The sequence below is a fragment of the Patagioenas fasciata genome, chromosome 1, assembly GCF_037038585.1.
Source record: "Patagioenas fasciata isolate bPatFas1 chromosome 1, bPatFas1.hap1, whole genome shotgun sequence".
In the NCBI taxonomy this organism is placed as follows: domain Eukaryota; kingdom Metazoa; phylum Chordata; class Aves; order Columbiformes; family Columbidae; genus Patagioenas; species Patagioenas fasciata.
In genome coordinates, this window is record NC_092520.1 from 108,531,981 (window position 1) to 108,554,282 (window position 22,302).

General features: G+C 40.6%; 1 protein-coding gene across 5 annotated transcripts in view; it reads left to right on the forward strand.

Moving 5' to 3' along the window:
* Nucleotides 1-22,302, forward strand: part of PHKA2 (phosphorylase kinase regulatory subunit alpha 2) — a 50,149-nt gene that overhangs the window by 4,226 nt on the left and 23,621 nt on the right. For all 5 annotated transcript variants that reach the window (XM_071812560.1, XM_071812562.1, XM_065857979.2 and 2 more), the window contains exons 2-19: nt 1,174-1,332; nt 2,700-2,747; nt 3,215-3,383; nt 4,242-4,324; nt 4,885-4,965; nt 7,960-8,058; nt 8,375-8,521; nt 8,754-8,807; nt 9,354-9,476; nt 11,495-11,590; nt 13,023-13,130; nt 13,802-13,880; nt 15,303-15,437; nt 16,800-16,909; nt 19,277-19,421; nt 19,914-19,992; nt 20,844-21,007; nt 21,659-21,832. In XM_071812560.1, coding sequence (XP_071668661.1) covers nt 1,174-1,332; nt 2,700-2,747; nt 3,215-3,383; nt 4,242-4,324; nt 4,885-4,965; nt 7,960-8,058; nt 8,375-8,521; nt 8,754-8,807; nt 9,354-9,476; nt 11,495-11,590; nt 13,023-13,130; nt 13,802-13,880; nt 15,303-15,437; nt 16,800-16,909; nt 19,277-19,421; nt 19,914-19,992; nt 20,844-21,007; nt 21,659-21,832 — 2,053 coding nt within the window. The remainder of the gene's footprint in view (nt 1-1,173; nt 1,333-2,699; nt 2,748-3,214; nt 3,384-4,241; nt 4,325-4,884; nt 4,966-7,959; nt 8,059-8,374; nt 8,522-8,753; nt 8,808-9,353; nt 9,477-11,494; nt 11,591-13,022; nt 13,131-13,801; nt 13,881-15,302; nt 15,438-16,799; nt 16,910-19,276; nt 19,422-19,913; nt 19,993-20,843; nt 21,008-21,658; nt 21,833-22,302) is intronic.

Here is a 22,302-nt window from a genome sequence, read left to right on the forward strand (position 1 = left end):
GCAAACAGCCGAGTGGGTGTCCTGCTGTTGTTATGTTGTTTGTGCAGACCGTGCTAAGGGACTGTTTCAGCAGAAATACACGTTTGTACTCTCAAGACATTTCTCTGTATAAACCCTGACAATAGTATGAACTGTGACTGGTCTTGTGTGTCATGCTGTCACCCGCCTCTTGTTCAGTTGCCGCATGCAAAGCCCAGGAAATTGTAATTGAAGCTCCTCCCCCCCAGAACTTCTTTCTTAAATATAACAACAGAAGGAGTTGAGTGGACCCATGTGTGCCCGAAATGAGCAATTGATGTGTGTATTTTTAAAAATTTTACTTACCTTTATTATTGTAATCTTTCCCCTTTGTCACTCCAGCCCTGGCAACTGGGCTTTGGTCAGTTAAATTTTCTATAAAGGCTTGAGTTGATTGAAAGCTCTGTTGACCTTTTACCTCTCTACCTCCTTTTTTTGGTAGTGAAGAACATACAACTGAGAAAGATGGTCTTAAAAATTAATGATAATGAAGTGATGGGAATTAATGATGCAATGAAAAATGTAATGGAGTATTTGGGATGCAGGAGACTACTCAGTGTGCTGCTTTTCAGACACTCCTGCTTTTCAACACCACCAGAATTTATCTTTCTGTACATTTTTCAGAGGAGGATATAAAAAGGCCTTGCATGTATTCATGTTTTGGCTGTCATAAACCAAGCAGGTATTATAAATGAATAGAAATTCTTTTTTAATTTCCTAAAATGGAAGTAGTGGGTTTTTTTTTACTTCCTGAGGGTTATGCCACAGACTAGTTGCATAGAGAAGAATAGATTCCATACTCATTTGCTAATGTTATCTCAGTACCCTCTTTTCCTTACAAATATATAACATTTAAATTCCTATTTCCTCAATATATTTCAAGTTTCACTTAGTGACTTAGCTAATAATCCTATGGGGATGAGGATGCCCAGCTGGACACCATAGGCTTTATATCCTGAAGCATTCAAAGAAATTTTGCATTTCACTGATGTGAGTTGGGGAAAGAAAGGTGGGACCTCACTTCTGTTGCAAAGTTGTGGGCAGCTGCAGTGTGCAATCATCTTTGTCTCTCTCTCTTGTTTTGTAACCCTTTGATATGGAAAGATGGGATTTCAGCTAGTAATGTTTGTTCTTTATTCCTTCTTCTGTGATTAGAATCCAGTTACGGGGCTGCTCTCGGCCGGTGCGGACCATAAGGATGCCTGGGTACGGGACAACATCTACAGCATCCTGGCTGTGTGGGGGCTGGGGATGGCTTATCGGAAGAATGCGGACCGGGATGAGGATAAGGCCAAAGCCTACGAGCTCGAGCAGGTATGTCAAAATTTAGTATAAACCACTCACTGTTTGATTTTTTTTCGTATCGTAGTGGTTTTGAACAGTGTGTTTGCATTGCCGCTCTATCTAGGATCTGGCAGGGTTTTCCCAGCTTGGAGTACATGTCATGTTCCTATCACGTCAGTATCTGTGCGGTACATGGTGTATGGTGTTCCTGGCAACCTTCCAGCAGGCAAGATTTGGAGAACTGTGGCAGAGAGGTTTACATCTGAATTAAAATATAAACAAAACAAATACCTATAGGAATCAGACTTCCACCATTTGGCTGACTGTTGAAAGTTAGGCTTCTGAGAGATTTTATGCCCAGATTTACAAGACTCTAATTACACCTTGACATCCCTCCTGAGGTACATTACAGAACAAAAGATCAAGCCAAGGTCACTTGGATCCTAGGGTGGCAATTTATTTGCTAGGCCACTCTTCCCTGTAAGGAGAAGCGTGCCATTTAAAGTAGCAATCTTTGACATGGGCACTTGTCATCTCATGGAAGTTGTATGTGGTGTATAGACATGTTTGATCAAACCAGACAAAGCAACAGTCTCCAAACTGTTACGAGTTGTGTGCTGGAGAATTAGAAGGGGAAGTAACTGACACAGTTAATTATAATCTGCAGCTGGAAAAGTGGGTATTAGAAGTGAGAGTGTAGAGATGAGTTACAGGGGAAGTGAGGGAGCATTGGTGTCAGTGTCCTGATGTTGTTTTTGTAGGCACTGGGTAAATTTTATGCTGACATGTACTGCTGAAACCAGAGAGGTCTGTGGTGACTAAATAACCTTGGCTTAGTTTGCATGATCATGTTTTGAGGCTATAGTAATATGTGGATAAAAAGGTGGGGTTGATTTCTTCATTTAAGACAAAATCTTGTACTCTTTGTACACATTAAAGACCCTTTCTTTACATTAATCATCTGCTTTCTGTTATGCTGTATAAAGAGGAAAAGAAGCTCCACGGGTTTTCCAATCATGTCAATGTCTTGCAGTCATCTACCAGTGTTCCCTGGATCTGTCACTCTAAAAATCATCGTCATCATCATTATTATTATTTTTACAAGACATAACATTCTGCTTACTTCCTTAACTGGATAAAAGGATCACACGGATTTGCTCCACTGTTTAGAGAGGACTGTTGGGAAAAGATTTGTTCTCCTACATAAGGATGTGGGAATAAAGATCAATCAGTATATTTTTAAAAAGGCAGGTAAAGCATTTCAGACAAGTACGCATTTTTTTACCTATGGCAGGATATTAGTAGGGGATGTGAACTTTGTCACTTTTGAATGTTGTTTGTAACAGCTGATGGCTCTGGCCCTGTCAGGGTGTCACTGGTCTGTTTTGTTCCTGCAGAACGTTGTGAAGCTGATGCGGGGACTCTTACAGTGCATGATGCGACAGGTAATGTCATAAGTATGAACTGAACTAGTACGTGTTGCATTTACAAAGCATTTCATCTCCAGCATATATTCCTCGTGAGTTTTCTGCATGTGTGTAGATGGTGGTGTGGGGAGTATTTTTAACTGCAGCAAAACTCTGATCTTACTTGTACCTTTTTGAGATTGTATTTGTAGCAAATTGCAGTTTTGTCTTTATAAACTGATTTTTACCAAGATGTTTATATATAACCAAGGTCTCAACTCAACAAAGTAATTTCTTCTTACTCCTTCCTGAAGAGATGTGGATTTAACTGGAGCCTTAAGTTAGAGTTGTGTTTAAGCACTCTGACCAATCAAAACACACTGAAGTGAGGTAACAAAGATTAAGACCTCAAGTTGCTCCTCACCTAAGAAAAGTTGTTAATTTTGAAACAGTTTGGGGATTTTCTTCTGAAATGCTTCAGATTTTGGATTTGTGGTGTTTTTTAGGTAGATAAGGTAGAGAAATTCAAGCGCACACAAAGTACCAAAGACTGCCTACATGCCAAGTATAACTCTGCAACTTGTGCCACGGTGGTTGGGGACGACCAATGGGGGCATCTACAAGTGGATGCAACCTCCCTTTACCTGCTCTTCTTGGCACAGATGACTGCATCAGGTAAGCAGAACATATTTTAACCTTGACTATTGTTGCAGTCTTCTTCTCTTCTAGTTTTCATTGAAAAAGGAAAAAAAAGTTGTAACTAGCTTCAAAGACCTACACATAGTTATTGCTCAGAATAAAGTAATATTTCTCTGGAAAAAGAGATGTGGCTTAGTTAGGATTTCATGTTTATAGTAACTGGCAGTGTTCGTTCCCTTAATGTTTGTTGACATACAAATACACGAGATATTCAGAATTATGTCAGAGAAGCTTAGCATTTGAAGACTTTGTAGGGCATCCTAATGGACAGACAGTTTTCTTCAGGGAGTGGCAACACCGAGACAGGTGTCACTAGCACCATCTGTGTTCCTCTTCTAGCTGGCGGTGTTTTATTTTGTGCTGTTCTCAACTGTACTCCTCCTGTGAGGATAAGGGTTTGTTTCCTTATGTATTTTCCTGTCCTCAGAGCCCCTCACAACTTACTCCTGCAGCACGGGTGCCTGGTTGTCCTGGTGGTCCCTTGATAAAGCACTGAGTGGGCGGGGGGCTGTGAGACTGCGGGAACTGGGGTGAACTGCTCTTGGGAACCAGAGCTGGCTCAGATTGATCTGCTCTGTACCCACCATCTCTCAATGCCACCCTCCCAGGAGTGGTTTTTGGTTGGTCTTTGAAGCAGGATGCCTTGGTGGCATTCAAAGTATTTATCAGCAGTAAGTATTGAGGCTTGCTGCCTGATCTTTCAAAATCAGCATTTTTCCATTGATTTCAGTGGGCTGGAGTTGGTAGCAAATAAACAAAATCATGAAGATCACTGAGGAGTAAAAACTTTAATTCTGATACAGTATAATTACTCTCTTCCCTTCTTTTAATCAGGGTTACGTATTATCTTTACTCTCGATGAAGTTACCTTTATTCAGAATCTTGTTTTTTACATAGAAGCTGCCTACAAAGTTGCTGTAAGTAGTTATTTATATGTAAAACACCTGAACACTGCTCAGATGTGGGTGGAAAATTATTTACTGATGGAGAAGGAAAATACAGACTTCTTCTTCCATAAGGATATATTAGAACCTGAGGGCTGTGGAGGATTTATGACTACCTGCGTGAAGTATACTTGTTCTATGGTAATAATAGTTTATTAATAATTAATATTATTTTCCAATATCTCATTAAAATCTTACGGACATTTCTAAAAAGAGTAAACTGTTTAAAAACTTTCTGGAAAGTGATGAGTTGAAGTGACACAGAGGAAAGGATGAAGAACTTGGTGTGTTCTCTGAAGACAGTGATTCATGAGTGTAGACCTGATCCTGTTGGGGTATATTTTTATGTGCTGCCCTTTGAACATGAGGAGGACTCTTTGGAGACTTGGAGCCTTTTCTTTCTTTTTTTTTTTTTTTTCCTAAAGCAAGTAAACTAATTTCATGTAGGGCTCTGGTTTTGTTGGGGGATAAAAGGGGAAGACATTGTTTTCGTATATGATCATGCAGACTTTTCCTTGATGATGTTGTTGCAGGACTATGGAATTTGGGAACGTGGTGACAAGACAAACCAGGGCATCCCTGAACTGAACGCAAGCTCCGTAGGGATGGCCAAAGTGAGAATGTCTTCTTAACACTTCTTTCATGGCTGTTCTGTCACACTGAAGGGTTCTGACAAACCTGATGGCTTCCTTTGCATAGTCTTCTTGACCATTGCGATAATTAACTGATTGTATAAGAATTTTTGTTTGAGTGTGAATATTTTTCAGTGTAAAATCCTTGTAATAATGACTTTCATTGAAAGACCTCAGCACAGTTGTTCCAGGAATTGCAAGAAAGGTACCAGATTCATTGAGGCATGAATCTGATTCACTGAGGTGCAGTCTCATAAAGTGTCCTCCGGTTTTCTGTCCCTCTATCTTGATTCTCCAACCTCAGTATTATATGTGATGTTCTCATGGTAAGATTAAGTCAGATGTAAATTCTGGAAAACAACAGAATATCAGTCTAATAAATTATTCACAAGTAATTTAGATAGAAAAATGAGTAAAGATGCACTTGTGTCGCTCTCTACAACTACCTGACAGGGGGTTGTAGCATGGGGGGGTTTGGTCTCTTCTCCCAAGTAACAGGTGATTGAACAGGAGGAAATGGCCTCAAGTTGTACCAGGGGAGGTTTAGATTTGATATTAAGAAAAATTTCTTCACAGAAGGTGTTGTCAGGCACTGGAACAGGCTGCCCAGGGAAGCGGTGGAGGCCCCATCCCTGGAGGTGTTTAAAAGATGGGTACATGAGGCTCTTGGGGGCATGGTTTAGTGCCAATGTTAGGTTAACAGTTGGACTCGATGATCTTGAGGTTCTCTTCGAACTAAAATGATTCTATGATTCTAAAAGAAAGCTTTTTCTGCTTCCCCCATAGCACAAGGTCACGGAGATACTAAATGAATCAGTTACCAAGATCTTGTGTGGCTGCAAGAAGGAGAAGCTGCTGATCTTGGCCACAGTTCAGTTGAATAGTGATGGGGCAGTGTTCATGGGGGAGGTTATTCCTTAGCTGTCCAGCATGACTTTATTTTTGCTGATCAGCCTGACTCAGGTTGCTGTGGTCTCTGTATGACTTCTGGGTGCATTGATGTCAGGATGACCTGTGGGACGTGCTGCACAGCTTTACATCCTGTTGGCTCTGGGTTCAATAAAAGTGCTATTCAGGGCGGGGACCAGGAGGCATGCTGGAGGCCCTGCTGCAGAGGGCACAGTAGATGCTGGTTTTTTGTAACCTGCATCAGGAATTCTCCCTTTTAACATTTCTCTCCCCCCATCTGCTTTGTGCGGCCACCTGAGGCAACAGTACAGCAGGGAGCGTATGTCTCTGGGTTGATCTCAGTGCCTTTTGTTCACCACTAAGACTGTCCATGGTCCCGGCTATCAATTCCTCAGTGAGGCTTTCTGCTGCCACCAGGAACATGTGCTGTGCTAGTGCTGGGCTAGGGAGAGGCTCTACAGAGGCAGTAAGCCCGTGTTTGTGTTGGAAGAAGAAAAATACCCTTGTTTCTCTGCAGAGAGAATGAGGCAAGCTGCTTCCTTTGTCAGAGATTGACATTACCGTGAACCTGCAGGACGAAAATGGGAATGGAGCAACATTGAGTATTACCACCATCTTGTGAATATGCATTTCAGAGGAAAGCTCTGCTGGGCTGGCTCTGACTGTCAAGTCCTTGCTCTCTTCCCTGCTGCGTTGCCTGTGCGGCGCTGCACACCCTGCTTCTGCAAAGCTGGGTTTTGTAACCTGCAAGCTGAAAGCAGGAGTACAAAGCAGGTGGCTGATGTCTTAGAATGATAGGATGTCCTGAGTTGGAAGGGACCTACAAGGATCATTGAGTCCAACTCCTGTCCCTGCATATGACAACCCCACAGTTCACACCATGTGTCTGAGGGCATTGTCCAGTCTCCTCTTGAACACTGTCAGGTTTGGGGCCGTGACACCTCCCTGGGGAGCCTGTTCCAGTGCTCCACCACCCTCTGGGGGAAGAACCTTTTCCTCATGTCCAACCTAAACCTCCCCTGGCACATCTTCCTGCCATTCCCTCGGGTTCTGTCACTGGTCACCAGAGAGAAGAGATCAGTGCCTGCTCCTCCTCCTCCCCTGTGAGGAAGCTGTAGCCGCCATGAGGTCTCCCCTCAGTCTCCTCTAGGCTGAACAAACCCAGTGACCTTAGCTGCTCCTCATGCAGCTCCCCCTCCAAACTCTTCACCAACTTAGTAGCCCTCTTATGGATACTCTCCAGTAGCTTCATATTTTTTTTTTTTATCCTGTGTTGCCCAGAACTGCACACAGTGCTCCAGGTGAGGCCGCACCAGTGCAGAGCAGAGTGGGACAATCACCTCCCTTGCCCGGCTGGCAATGCTGTGCTGGATGCACCCAGGACACGGTTGGCCCTCTTGGCTGCCAGGGCACACTGTTGACTTGTGTTCAACTTGCCATCAACCAGAACCCCCAGATCCTTCTCCGCGGAGCTGCTCCCCAGAGCAGCTTCACTTCTGCCTTCACTAGGCAAATGTGCTGTGGCCAAGAGGTGTGGGATGTGGTGGTTCATCTGTTGACATGAGCATGGTGTGCGTGGGTTGGCTGTGCAAAGAGCAGACGTCTCGTTTCTCTTTCCCTTGGGAAGTGATAGCGTTAGAGAGATGGCGATGCTCTTGAGGCACCACCCTCTGCCAATTCTGGGACGCCCGAAACAAGCCTTCTTTGAAGAGCCCTTCAGGCAGGAGGAGTGAAAAGCCACTGAATAGGGGTTGTTTTGGAAGATGTGTTTGTTAATAAATACTTTCATATTTAGATATTGTCTTGGTAGAAGCCCAACTCGTCATTGTTTTGCGTTGCCTTTAAATTGCAAGAAGGATCATCAGCACATCAGTCCTGTATTCTACTAGCAGAAAGACAGAAATATTTATTTTTTCTAAAATATTGCCAAGCTTTAAAGATGAAAAAATGTGGAGCAAACTTCTGTGCTATGTAATTTCCTTCAGAGGATAAGTGCAGGTGCTGGAGTTTATACTTGGCTTCAAAGGTATTTAATGATTTGGATTGTTGTTTGGGTGTTTTTTGAAGGCTGCTTTGGAAGCAATTGATGAACTAGATCTTTTTGGAGCTCATGGAGGACACAAATCAGTGATTCATGTTCTTCCGGATGAAGTAGAACATTGTCAGGTAAAAATGAGTCTTCTGTTTCCTTTGCTAGGGGAACAACACCCTGTCCCTTTTGTTTTTAAATGAAATGTTGATTAACTGAACTAAGAACTTAATGTAATAGGATGGCTTCATACTATGCTGTTCACCCTGTTTCTAGTAGATCATGTGAAAGTGAGTGATGTGAAGCATGCTCATTCTAACTCAGTTAAAAATAATTACGCATTGAGTTCTCTGTCAGTTTGCAAATAACAGTCTATTCATTTTGCACTTGACGTAATCTTCTGAAGCAGGTAAATTGTTCTACATCCCTCTCTTCTGTTCCTGTTTTGCTCAGTCTATTCTGTACTCCATGTTGCCAAGGGCATCCACCTCAAAGGAGATAGATGCTGGCCTTCTCTCTATTATTTCTTACCCGGCTTTTGCAGTGGAGGATCTAAACCTTGTTAACATAACCAAGAGTGAAATCATATCCAAATTGCAGGTAAGGATTTCTTTTATTTTTATTTTCTGGAAGGAAAGAGAAGCAGAACCCCTCTTTCTGAACAAAAAATTTTAATTAAAGATGGGTTGCCAGACTAGGTTCATCTGTTGTGGAAGAGAGGGAGGAAAGTCCCTAAGTGGCACTTAAAACTCAGCACATACTTTTATGCTGATGTTAGTCTGCGAGGAAAAACAGTATGCGAAGTTTTCTGTAATTATGTCTGTTTTTACAGGGCCGCTATGGCTGTTGTCGCTTTCTCCGAGATGGTTACAAGACACCCAGAGAGGTACTTCTGATGTATATTTTCAGTAGGCATTAGAAAGAATTTTATCTCTTGTTTATAGACATGTTTTGTCACATTTACATGAAGGGGTGAAGTTCTGTATTGCTGTTAAAACATCTTAGTGGATTTCGAGGTAGTCTACGTATCCACCCTGGAAACGACATATATCTGCAGGAGGCTAAGAGTTTGAAAACCAGTTTTTAAGGACAGAACTTACTTCACAATTCTGTCAGAAATGAGCCCTTAAGATATGCTTATGGTGCCTAAGTGGAACCATTGTCTCTGACGCTTCCCAAAATATCTCTGAACTGAGGCAGAGCCAAGATTGTTTGGGTGACACCTAGATTCTGTGACAGGGAAGGGTCAATTTGTCTAGGGAATGATTAGATGAGTTTGAGACTGAGTGGAAAAAGAAGTCAAGAGACTGTGTGGAAACTATTTATGGTGTTTTTATTTGTTTCTTGGTTGTATAAAATAGGCTACCATTATGACTGGAATATGAATGATTAATTGAGCACTGTGACTGAACGAGTATGATTGAATTTCCAGGATCCAAGCAGGCTGCACTATGATCCTGCTGAGCTCAAGCTTTTTGAAAATATTGAATGTGAGTGGCCAGTATTCTGGACATACTTCCTAATTGACGGAGTATTTAATGAGGACAAAATTCAGGTGAGGAAAGAAGACATTTCTTTCAATGGAGGCGCAAAGCCATTTGCCCGCAATGTTTTATAGCTTTGCTCCATGTTTTTTTTTTGGTATCAGTTGAACATCCCATCACTAAGATGACCGCAGTCTTCAGCCAATCTCTTCTTTTTGGGGAGTTCGTGGCGTGGTAGAGGTTGCAATGTTGTGCACACTGAGGCCTCATTGTCCTCTCTCTGCCAGCCTGGGTGGCTCTGTTAGCTGGTGTGGTCAAACTGAGCCGAACGGGGTTAATTTGCCTGATTCTGTCTGATTGCCAACTTTTGTGCCTCTTTCCCAGTTACTGCAGGATGAGACCAGTTTCTTTTTCCATCCAATCTCTGTGGCTTGGCTCTGAGAACAGGATTCATAGTATCTTAAGTCCTTTTGTACATTCAGGGAGATTTGGCATTGGACTAATAGGAGCTATTTAATTTTCACTAATTTCCTAAGTTAATTAATGACTCCCTAAGTTACTTCATGTCTTTATTGTGTCAAGTATCTAGTGGTCATGGGAGCGAAATCGATTGTAGCCCTCCAAAGGTTATAGTGGCACCTGGAGAGTACTGGTGAATTAAAGAGTAGCAAGTATCCAGGACTGAATGTATTCATATCAAGACTTCTGTAGCTTGGTGGCTTGAAGAAAGTAAAAAATACATGTGATTTAAAGTTATCTAGTATGCAGGGGGACAGGAAATTACTAAACATAATCTCTTAAAAAGTAAAATGACATCAGAAACAAAGCAGGGAATTTCAGACCAAAAAAAGCCCTCTTTTGTACCAGATGCTGTATATCAAGTGAAATACTGACACTAGAAATGTAGGTTGCTTTCCTGCACACAGTAAAAATAGCCTGGTAGAGAGAGAAAAGGCATTATTTCATGAGGGGAAAAAAAATCGGGAAGTTTACTGAAACTTCAATCATGTCAATAAAATACCACTTCAGAAAGCAGCCTCTAGAATTTAGTTGGATTATCTGAGATGGTTTGTACCTGGTTGCCTTTATGGTGTGCAGACAGGCTGTGCTAGGGCATGGTCAGACCAGGCAATTGCTCCAAGTTCCCACCATTTAAGCACAGCTTAAAGCACAGCTTAAGCACAGGGACACTCAGGTGAGTGTCTCATCTTCCCCAATTACTGCTGCAAACAAGTGGTTGCAATGGCAGCAATTGTTGGAAAAATAAGCACACGAGGGACTCAAATAAGTAGAGAAGGATGGGATACTGAAAATATCAGTGTACCATAAAACAAACCTGTGAGTACCTTCCTTGCATTTTCCACTGCACTCAGGGATCGCAGAAATAGGATTTCAGAGGCAGGTGCTGGGGAAGCTTGAAAACAGCTTTCTTGTATGTGAAAACTTGGAATGGGACAGTTAAGAAATGGAACAAAATAAGGGACCTGGTAAAAATTATATTGATGTTCTTCATTTTGTATTGGTCTAGTATTCCTGTTCATAATATGTCGTCTGTTTTCTATTCAGTTAACTTAGATATTTTTAAGTGGTTTAAATGTATTTTAAGTTTTCCAGGGGGCAATTTTTTAAGCTAATCTGTTAAGTTAAACTGATTTCCCGGTTCTGCAGTGCAGAATTCAGAAAATTGTAGACAAATGTGCATTGTAGAAAATTAATAATTATTATACACCTTACACTTTAATGGATATTGGCAGTCCTGACATCCAGGTCACTGCATTATCATCTGTTGCGAATTTCATGTAGGATTTTTTCCTGTGGCTTCTTGAGAGGAAAATATTAGAAGCTTTGTACTGCAGTGGTGTGGTATAGGTTAAATATATACGTTCATGTTTCTGAGGCTGATAATATGGAGATGCTGAGAATTTGGACCCTGATCTTGCATCAGCAAGTAATGATTTCAAACCCCCCCTGCCCTTTTTTTTAAATGAGCTTTCAGCTAAAACGTACTGTGGGAAAGTATTTTAACTTTACTGTGCCAGTTTTGCTGACTATAATGTGAATTCTCACTCTCTTTTAAAAATATTTCCAGGTACAAGAATACAGAGAGGCACTGGAAGGAATACTTATTAGAGAGAAGAACGGAATAGTGCTAATGCCTGAACTATACGCAGTCCCTCCAGAAAAGGTATTGTGAAAATGTAGCATCCACTTTGGTATGCAAAGTACAGATATCAAGATGAATGTTGGTTTTATAGTTTTCCTATAACTGATAAATCTAAAGCAGCAGTAAAAAAAACTGATTCACATTATTTAAAAACTAAGAGGCATCTCACAGCTCCCGCTGAGAAATGGTAAACTTCCGGCTTCCAAATGGTCACATTTTTAACTTGGGAATCTGGGTGCCTACAGAAATATGAAAAGAGGTCTAAAACTTTAAGTGCTCTTAGTAAGGCATATATTTAAGAAGTGCTAATGCTGACTTAGGAACTGAAGCTCGATGACAAAATAAAGCATAGACTGTCCTCCCTGCCTAGTCTATTGATTGGTTGTGCTCTCTTTTCCAGAGTTTATATGTAAGAGGGAATCAGGTTTCAGATGGATTAAGGTTTGGGCTGGGTTTTTTGTTTGTTTTGTTTGTTGTGGTGTGGTTTTTTGCTTGGGTGTTTTGTTTTGTTTTTTTTTTCCCTTCATCTTTGCTGTTACTTCTTACCTGATTCTTCCATTGTGACAGAGAAGTTCAGATGAGCTTATGTGCTCTTCCATGCTCTTTGCCTTTGCATCCTTCCCTGCCAACTTCCTCTTCTACTCCAGACTTGTCAGCCCTCACTCACTAGGGGTGCGGAGCCTCCTGGGTTGGTCTGAGTTTGGGCAGGGAGCATCGACAGCTGATATGTTGGCCACAGATCAGGGGTGGGAACTCTCAGTTGTCTTCCTAGTGGGAAACAAGCATCTAAGAGTTCAGAGCCTTCTTGTGAATTCTGATACCAGGATCTGATGAATATGCCAAATAAATGGGGGAGATTTTGGCTGTCATTTATAAATTTTAGAATGGCTATGGTAAAGATATTTTCTAGGAGGGTGTTCCCCCTATGCTCAGTAGATTTCTGCATACTGCAAAACCAAGACATTTTTTCTGAATTAATGAGTCTACTCTTAATTTTCCCATTGATCATTCTTGCTAACACAGGAAAGTTGGAATAGCCTTCATTTTTGGAAAGCACCTTTAATTTGGGAACTAGGTAGACATCAGTGGAGTTCAAGTGTCATGTTGCAGGGGTTGGTAAGCAGACACACAATTACCTACAAGCTGCCCAGAGGGAAGGCAGCAAAGACATGGTGAGAAGAAACAGAAGCACCAACACCAAAGCTGTAACTATATGCAGAGTATCCATTTAACCTCCAGCTTTGAAGGGTAGGGTGGTGTACAAAAGGGAAGCATAGTTCTTATCCCAGAAAACATGCAGCCATAAAAATAAAACCGAGATCATGATGTTGGTAATAATGCCAGGTTAGAAAGGGTAGATGATAAACCATATTTTTTTTTCAAATACTTCCATGTTACTGATTGTTCTTCACAACTTTAGAGTAATTTTTCTTGCTTATGTGTGTGTTTTCAGGTGGATGAGGAGTATGAAAATCCTCACTCAGTGGATCGTGTCCCAGTGGGAAAGTTGCCTCATCTTTGGGGCCAATCGTTGTATGTCCTTAGCTGCCTATTAGCAGAGGTAATTGTTTCTTGTATAGTAGGTGACCTTGAATTTCATTTTGTTTTGAGATGGCTTGGGCTTTAAGGACAGTTTGATTGACAGGTAGGGAATAATGTGTTTTCCAGTAGAAACATGTACATGAACTATGGAGAGCTGACTCTGAGCTTCAGGAGTGCTTTTTTGTTTTTTTCTGTATTGATATGCAATTGTCTGTTTCTAATCAAGTCAAATAAGTTGTCACATGACCTGAATATATGCTTAGGCTAGAGGAAAATGCCTGGTCTGACTTGGCTGTCCCAGAGCTGGGATTTTGCACTGTTTCAGCTCCACTAGGATGCCTACAGAGTTGTCCCATATTAGCCATGGACTTATTAAAGGAACCACTGAATATCTTTGTGGAGCTACAAAAAAAATCACTGGTCTGGTGAAATTGTGACAGTTGCTGCAACTCTAAAATAGGAAATCTGAACATGCAGATTGTGTCAGTCATAAGCATTTTCTTGTTGTTCTGAAAAATATTGTTTTTACTGAATGTACTACTTAGTGGATGGGGTAGATAAACCAGGCTTTAAGTCCCGCTTTCCTGACGAAACACGAAATTTGGTTAAGATTTCTTCTAGATGTCATCAGAAGCCTTTTACTTATTTTTTTATTTCCTTTCTTTTTTCTTTCTTTTGCATTTATTGTAGGGATTTCTTGCTGCAGGTGAAATTGATCCCTTAAACAGGAGATTTTCTACTGGATTTAAACCTGATGTTGTGGTACAAGGTGAGGAAGGTTTTTTGAATATTCTAGGTGAATTGGATCATGTGATGGCAAAGTCCCAGTGTACAGGAGAGAAGAAAGACATGTTTAAAATAAATGTGAATTTTTCTTTGATGCGATACTTTGAGAAGGAGAAAGTAGTTGTTAGCCCAGCAGCTTTTTTTTCCAGGAGGGAAGACCAGGTTTAACAAGCTTTTTAAAAAACTGTATTTGTTAAAATGTTAAGACTTGTCAGGGACAGGAGAGTGGCAAACTTAATCTTGTAGCGAAAAGGAAAATCTTGGTGGGTTCTAGTGAGAAAGAGCAGGAGTGACAGGAGATAGGTCAGTTTAGTTAGGTGTCTGTGCAGCCCCCTTTTGGAGGAACCAGAGAGCAATGAGTGGGGAGGATCTCTGCACACAGAGGTGAGGCAGCCAGGCTTAGGGCCACCTTTTGGCTGCTGCAGGGGGTGGCTTCTGTAGTCAGTACAGGAACAGCCAAAACCAGAAAATTAAGTAGAAGGCAAATACCAGCTGATCGAGGCTTAAAGGTTTTTCAAGGGTCTCTACTGCTCTGGAAAAGCAACCAGCTCGTTATAAGGAGCTGTCTTTGTCAATTTTACTGTGACCTGGGCAGATGCTTGTTTACACCCTGTTGATGTGGGGGTGGCATTTTGTTATTCTTGAAGTACTAAATTTCTAGTAGAAATAGAAGTGCTTGCTTATTTTTAGCATTCTTTGGCAAGAATTTATAATGCAAAGAAGAGAACAGAATTATTAGTCACAAACCAATAAGCCACCTAACATGAAGAAAACCTCAAGCAGGACAAGAGGTGGGATCAGGGCCTGGTTTGTAAATACCTCAGATTTTAGGAATTTTTCCCCTATCTCTTCCATTTTATGGTCTCTCTAACAGTTATTGCTATACAGATAGCAGCACCTGTTCCCCATTGATAAGGCTGTGTTGTTATAGTGTGCTGTATTAGAACAACAAAGATTTTTCAAGTCTTGTTTCCCGTTGGTTCATGGGGTAAAAACCCTATCTGCTAAAAGAGACTGCATGATCCAAACTAATGTACTGAAATAAATGAGAAAAGACAGATAAAGCCCCAAAGAACCTGATCTAACCTCAGAGCTGACCCTGCTTTGAGCAGGAGGTTGGAGTAGAAAACTTCTAAGTACCCTTCCAACTTGAATTACCCTGTAGTCCAAAGCAAACAGGAATGGCAAGACATGTTGAGAAACAGAGAGCCAAAATCTGCCTGATGCCCTCTGGCAATCTGTTTTGGTTTCACAGGCTCACAAATTAAGAAAGAAGTGAGGCCTCTGTGCCTTTTTAAGTCAACTAAATGGATTAGCTGAGAGGTGGCAGTAGAGACAGTCAGTTAAAAAGAGTAGAAAGTTGGTTCTTACCAGTGCTTTTGTTTTCTGTTATTCTGTTGTGCAGTAACTGTTTTGGCTGAAACTAACGAAATTAAGAATCTCTTGCAAGACCATGGAATCAGTGTTCAGAGCATCACTGATATCTACCCGCTCAGAGTGCAGCCAGCTCGCATCCTGAGTAACCTCTACACCATGCTGGGTAGGTATTTGAACATGGAAGCCTCTCTCTGCTGCTGTGCATGATACTTTTGAAGAGTGGTGTTTTGTTTTTCTTCCTTCACGCTGTCTCCGTTTCTTTGATTTAATTTATTTTCTTGAAATAAATTTTATTTATTAAAAAAAAATGCATTTGTGCAAAGAAGCTCAATAAAGTTAGAACTTCTGTCTTAAGTAACGGACTCCAACAGGGGAGAAAAAAATTGCCTTGTTAGAAAAGGTGGCCCAAATACATGTTTCCCTGTACCCTTGGAGTTAGGCAAGAACTGACTCTTTTTTGTCCTGCAGGAACTACTTCTACAGAGAAACTGGCTTTAGAAAAAATGCCTGGGAAAACACAGAAAAGAATAAAGTGTTTTTTCTTTCTGAAGTCAGAGTGCTTCCATTTTAAGTCAGGAGACTGAGCAGTGTGACTGCCATTCTAATGTTTTTTGTTGTTGTTGTTATGGTGTTTTTTGATGGTTTTTTGTTGTTGTTGTTTTAAAAGGAAGTTTTTTGGAAGCATCAAACATAATAGGACCTTCGAATAAGCCTTAGGAAGTTTGCCCTTTACATGGAGAAGGGAAATTGCATGTGCTGCTTTTCAGAAAGAATCTGTGTCTTTATCACAAATAACTTTCAACAAAGAAAACATTTTCAGGGCTTTGAAGCTTACATTTATTTAATAATAATTAATAATAACAACTTTCATTCACTACTGGGGGGATGACTTGGATGATTTGACACGTTGGTGTACTGTTCTTAACAGTAACCTTTTTTGGGAATGCTCACAGTGGTATTTTTTCAGGCACATGGTCGTTTGGCTCATATTCCTTGTCAGACAGATTCAAGTCAGCTCCTGGCTGCTCCAGCAAAGGGTGCGGAGCGGATCATTTGCTAATAAGTTCTGCTGAGAAAACTGGAGCTTATTTGATGAAAAGAATAAAATCTGTCTTTGTATTTGGATGTACTTTGGATTTAGCCTTCTGTGGGCAAGAATTTTTATGGTTCTTCAGTGACATCATTACATTTTCTGTTGTATGGTCTTGACCTTGTTTTTGAAAGGACATACCTCCTGTCCTTCTTGGTGGGGAAGCTTTGGGTGCTGAGTAATGACTCTAATTAAAAGACTCAATCCCATGGTCAGTGAAGCCAAAATTTTTGATCAGGCCTTTGAAGAACTCCAACTATTACACTGGTGGTTGCTACAAAACAGACCAGTCTGTAGCATCTCACTCTGTTATCTGTCTTCTGCCTTGATGATACCAATGAAGTAGATCTCCTTGTCTAAAACAGTTGTTGTGGAAAACCAATCACACAGAAACTGTTCGGCGAGACATTTTTCTTCTTTTGCTTTTCGTTACAGGCCGGAACAAGAACATGAAATTAAGCGGACGGCCACACCGACATATTGGAGTGTTAGGCACCTCCAAGCTCTATGTGATAAGAAATCAAATATTTGCTTTTACCCCTCAGGTGAGCATGTAAAGCTGGCAGGGAAATCACTGCTTACTTGATGGCTAATCACTTTTCTTTTAGGTGCTGTCACTTAGGTAGAATAGGGCTGATAAAGCAGATGTGCTTTGCTTTGTGGGGTTTTTCAGAACATTGGTTCACAAGCATGGTAGGAGTGCAGATGAACCTCTCATGTCTCATACAGAGTTTGGCTTCTGGCCAAACAAATTAACAAAAGTTGTTACTGATCTTTACCCGAACCAACATTCTAGCTAATGAAAGATAGTTTCTCCAGAAACAGGTCACTTAATGTATCTTTCTAGTGATTGCTTTGATGGACAATTTAGTTTCACATAAGCATGCCAAGTACTGTTACCTCCAAGAGACTAAAATGTAATCTTTTCATTATATTGTTGAAAGGGTTAATAGTGCTGATAAAGGGATGTTCTCTGTTTTCTGTTTAGTGCCTTTTTCAATGTAGCTGGAAGTTTGTATCCTCCCAGAATTAATGGCTCCTGTTTATACATTTAATGAAATATGACATGCTTATTCCTGTAGACTAATTCTAGCAGTTTGTGCTAGAAGGCCAAGGAGTCACCCACTCCAAATGTGCAAATGGGGATCATACCCTCCTAAATAGATGTTTTACCGATGTAGTCCTTAAATTCCATGGCAGACATTCAGTGGACTTCATAGGTGGCTTCTGCAGTGCTTCATGATGTCCAAACAATGCCAGATTTACTGCAGAATATGTGGAACCCTTCCTGTTCTTCCCCATGCCAATTGATCACAAGCAGCTTTGTGACAGATTATTTGTCGTGGTGCTCCCCCACACCAATTTTCATGTTTGCTCATTAGGGAAAAATTCCTTAGAGTTGTGAGGTTTTTTCAAAGTATCTCTTTGTCCACATCTTACTATGTCAGTAGGACCCAATATTCCAGCTGAAATATTGCCACGTATCAAGTATGGACATACTTATTAAAATATTCCAAAAAGGCACTTATCTTTGCATTAGCAACGTGCTGACATGCTTATTCAGTGTTTGACTAAAACCTCCATAACGTTTCCCGTTGTACTTTGTAGCCAGACACAGCCCCTGACATTTTTTGAGAGGGGTGGAATTAATGTTTAATTTTACCTTCCTAAGGCTTGCAGCTAACTCATCTGTGTTGGTCTTGGCAAATGTCCACAAATTTTGGTTTGCGGTTTGTATTTAGTCCTGTCCTCTAATGAAAACATTGATTAGGTGTAGGGCAAAGACTGAGCCCATTTAGATACCCTTTTATTCTGCAAAAATGTTTAATAGCTACGTTTTGAGAACAATTTTTCAAGCAGTTCTGCCTCCTCAGATTTTTTTTCTTCAGCTCACAAGTGTGAAAATTTGCAAAAGTTGTCAGCCATTTTCTTGTACCTACCATCTAGTTGCTTCCAAAGAAGGAAATTGAACCCGTTTGCTGAGATTGATTTTTTTATATGGCTGTTTGGCCCTTTTGCTTGATCATTTTGTAATATCTTGGCAGTCTCATATTGGATTTGTTTTCCTGTGCTTTCAGGCACTGAAATGGGCTTGACTGTTCTATGTTATCCTGGCTCTTCCTTTTTAAAGGCAGGCAGTGTCTTTGCTTCTCTCTGGATTTCTGGGACCTGTTTTTCCTGAATTATCAAAACTAATTGCAAGTGGCTCAGGGATTGCTTTGGCCATTTCCTTAAGTTCTGTGAAGTAATTTATCTGGACTTTGACAGCTTGAATTTACAATACATGCTAACCCCTCCGAAAGGGTTATGTGCTTCCTTGACTTTTGTTATGGCTGCTCTGCTCTTCCATTGTTTGTCCCGCTTTTTTGGTTTACAGCTCCTGAAGTAGCTGTAATAGTCCTTGGTTGAAGTTCTTGGCTTCCCTCTGTAGCAGGAACACCACACTTTACCGTTGTACATTTAATGTACCTTTTTTCCACAGTAACTGCCAGCATTTCTGTATTCTGCTTGACTTTCAGATTGCTCCCAAGAGATATACAGTTACTAGTTCCCAGTCTCTTGTGTGCACTTCAACTTATTATTTGTTTTGTTGCTATTGTTAGCTTTTTATTCCACATTTAGAGTGCTTCCATCTTCCAGATCATAGGTTACTGAAATTCATCATTGGGAAGATGCTGCTTCATGGGTGTGATTGTCTGCTTTTTATTTGTATGGCTTACTTCTTTCGCGGGCAGCCTACAAATGTAGGAAACTGGACTCTGCACAAGCATGGATTTCTTTTTCTTTTTTCTCAGTCTGTGTTGTGATCTAGGATGGCACATATGGCTTTTGTGAATAATTTAGGGAAGGAAATTGAAAGAATAAGGGCAGTACTGACAACTACTCATATGCCATATTTCTCTGTTCTCTAGTTTACTGACCAGCATCACTTCTATCTGGCTCTAGACAATCAGATGATCGTGGAGATGCTCAAGATAGAGCTGGCTTACCTCACTTCTTGTTGGAGGATGACAGGGAGACCAACCCTGACATTTCCCATCACCCACACAATGCTTGGTAAACTTAATTTTCTCTATTTCAAGCAGAGTAGGTTACTGCAGAGGAGTAGGATCGAAGTCAGTTTGAGAGAAGGCAGGTGGCATGAGTGTTTCAACATCTGAATTCTAACATCAAAAGTACAGTTTTACTTTCTCAAGTGTACGCTGAATTTGGATGACATGTTAATATTTAATTTCCCCCTTTATATCCTTGCATCTCCCCATAATTTCCATACTATTTCTATCCAAATAAATTTGATAGAAATCTCTTTGGACCTTGTCTTGAGTGGGTTCATTTTTGTCTGGAGAAATCCCTTTAGAACTTGTCTCAGGGTTGTTTTTTATTTGCTTGTTTGGATTTTTTGAATTAACTAGTTTTGATAGCAGTTATGGGTTCTATTTTAAATACCTCTGATTTATGTCATAGAAAACACTTAGTAATCCATTTTATTTGGACATGATGATTTAAGAAGTGTTGGTAAGCTTCACCTCTTCCATTATTCTTTTTCAGTTGATGATGGTACTGACATTCATCCAGCAGTTCTTGCCACCATAAGAAAATTAGAGGATGGTTATTTTGGAGGTGCCAGGTAATGTTATAACCCCCAAATGATTGTCTCCGTGATGTTTTTAATTAAATTCTGTACAAGCCTCAGGTTTCAATTTGTGGTAGTGCAGAGATCTTGTAGCAGAACTCTGTAGAGAGAGGTTTCAGCTTTAGCTATTTTGTCGCAACCACATGGTAGTTGTACCACAGATGCAGTGGAAAAGATCTGTCTCCCAAAAGATGTACCATCTCTGGCTGCCATTCATGGATGAGGAAAAACAAATGTCACACCTTTGGAGATACGAAAACTTGGCCTTGGCTGGGTTTCTGTTTTTAAGAAGTAATTATCTTTCACAGTTATTGGACGTCTTTGAAACGTGAATTTCATGTAGTACTTGTAAGCTTATGTGTTCCATTCTTCTACATGTAAAAGCAATTTAATATGATGCCACAGTATCTCTGTGTTCTCTTTCTGCTTGCCCTCGTTCAATCAGTGTCTTCCTCTGACAGTCAGATGTGCTTTCTGGTTTTTGGCAGTACTGCAGTTCTGTGAGAAGATGCTGCTGTTCATGGGAACTTCTCAGCCTCAGTGTCTCATACGTCATCCTTGGAGTTTAGGTCTTTGTTCAGGGTCTCTCCTCATATAAACATACAGCACCCTGCATAATTAGGGTTGGAGTTAGGGCTGTAGGTGTTACCATAACACAGTTATTTATAAGTTTGATTAGTGTTTTGCATTTGTTTTTCTCAGTGTCAGTATCTCCTGCTTTGTAGGAGGCTGGATTTAACAGTAGGTCTCATAAGTTTTGGAGGAGTTTTTGAAAGCTCAGTGAGTATTAATCAGTATCGGAATGGTGGATGTCAATGCCCTTTGGCCTGCGTTCCTGTTTGCAGGGTGAAGATAGGTAAGCTCTCAGAATTTCTTACCACCTCTTTTCATACGTATCTGAGCTTCCTGGATCCAGACTGCGACGTAAAACTGTTTGATGACCCTAATGAAGGCTGTAGTAGTCCTGACAGTGAATATGGAGGCTATCCATCACATTTCTGTGAAAAAGGTAATGTGTTTTCACTTCAGTTTTTTTTTTCTCTGTCAAGTTCTATCAGCAGAGCCTGGGTTTACCTGCAATGCAGAGTCTATTTTGTGTGCAGTTGATAGACATTCAGGTTTCTCATGCGTCAGTGTGAGGACAGGACCTGCATGACGTAATTTGGAGAAGGAATTTGTGCTTACTCTTCAAACATTCATAGTATGGCATTGTCCAATACCTGCTGCAGTAAAGCTGGGTCTGAGAGTCAGCAGATGAGGGCAGGCATGGAAGAGATTAGAGGGAGGAAGAGACTGCGAGAAGTCATAGACAAGAGCTTGTGTGGAAGAGATGTTAGAATCATAGAATCATTTAGGTTGGAAAAGCCCTTTAAGATCATCGAGCCCAACCATGACCTGTGGACTACCAGCAAAATGTAAACTCCTTTGCTTCCTTTCGAAGAGAAAAGTAATTTCTTAATGTAACTGTTTTCAAAGTGTCAAAAACTGATTGGGTTTTTTTTCTTTCCAGTTTGTTCAGCTTAAAAATCTCATGCTTATGATACTGGGTTTTTTTGTGCGCTCTTCTATATAAGCAAGAATAGAGCAGTGTGTTTGAAAAAGAAAGCACTGACAAATTATGATTTTGCATTTAGTAAACCTTTTATGTATGTCATACTAGAAAGCCAGGATGAGCTGGATCAGTATATAAATGACGTCTTGCAGAGTACAGCACTGAAGTCGTACCTGCCTCCAACCTCAAAGACTGCGAATCAACCACCTGTGTTCAGTGCAAACCATTCCACAACAGACATACTGTCAATAATGGCCAAGACAAAGGGCTTAGAGGTTCCAGGTATTTCTGCCTATTATTTATTTACTGATAATACTTGAAAATGTGGTTTGGGTGCTACAAGGTGTAAGTTCAAGTATTTCAAAATTCTACCATTTTAAAATAACTAGTGGTACAAATATCTTGTAGTTATCAAGAAATAAGAATGAGTTGGAAGCAATTACTGCCGTGTTCCCAGAGTATCTCGTGTCTTGGTGTACACATGGATAACCTGCTATGAAATGTATCATGTAATCCAAGTTAATGTTATGGAAACTGCTGCAGCTTCTCAGTTGGGTAGAATTTTAGAACCTGAGTCAGTTAATTCTTCTTTTTTCTTTGTTTATACAAAGGCAGAGAAAATGTACTTTCTTATTTTAATGAAGTTATGGTGAAATGAAATGTTTCAATGTCAGAAAAGCACAACTGTGTGCATGTAGTTTATAAATTTTTAAGAACAAATGGAGTAGAGAGGTGGGACAGTATTCCTAATT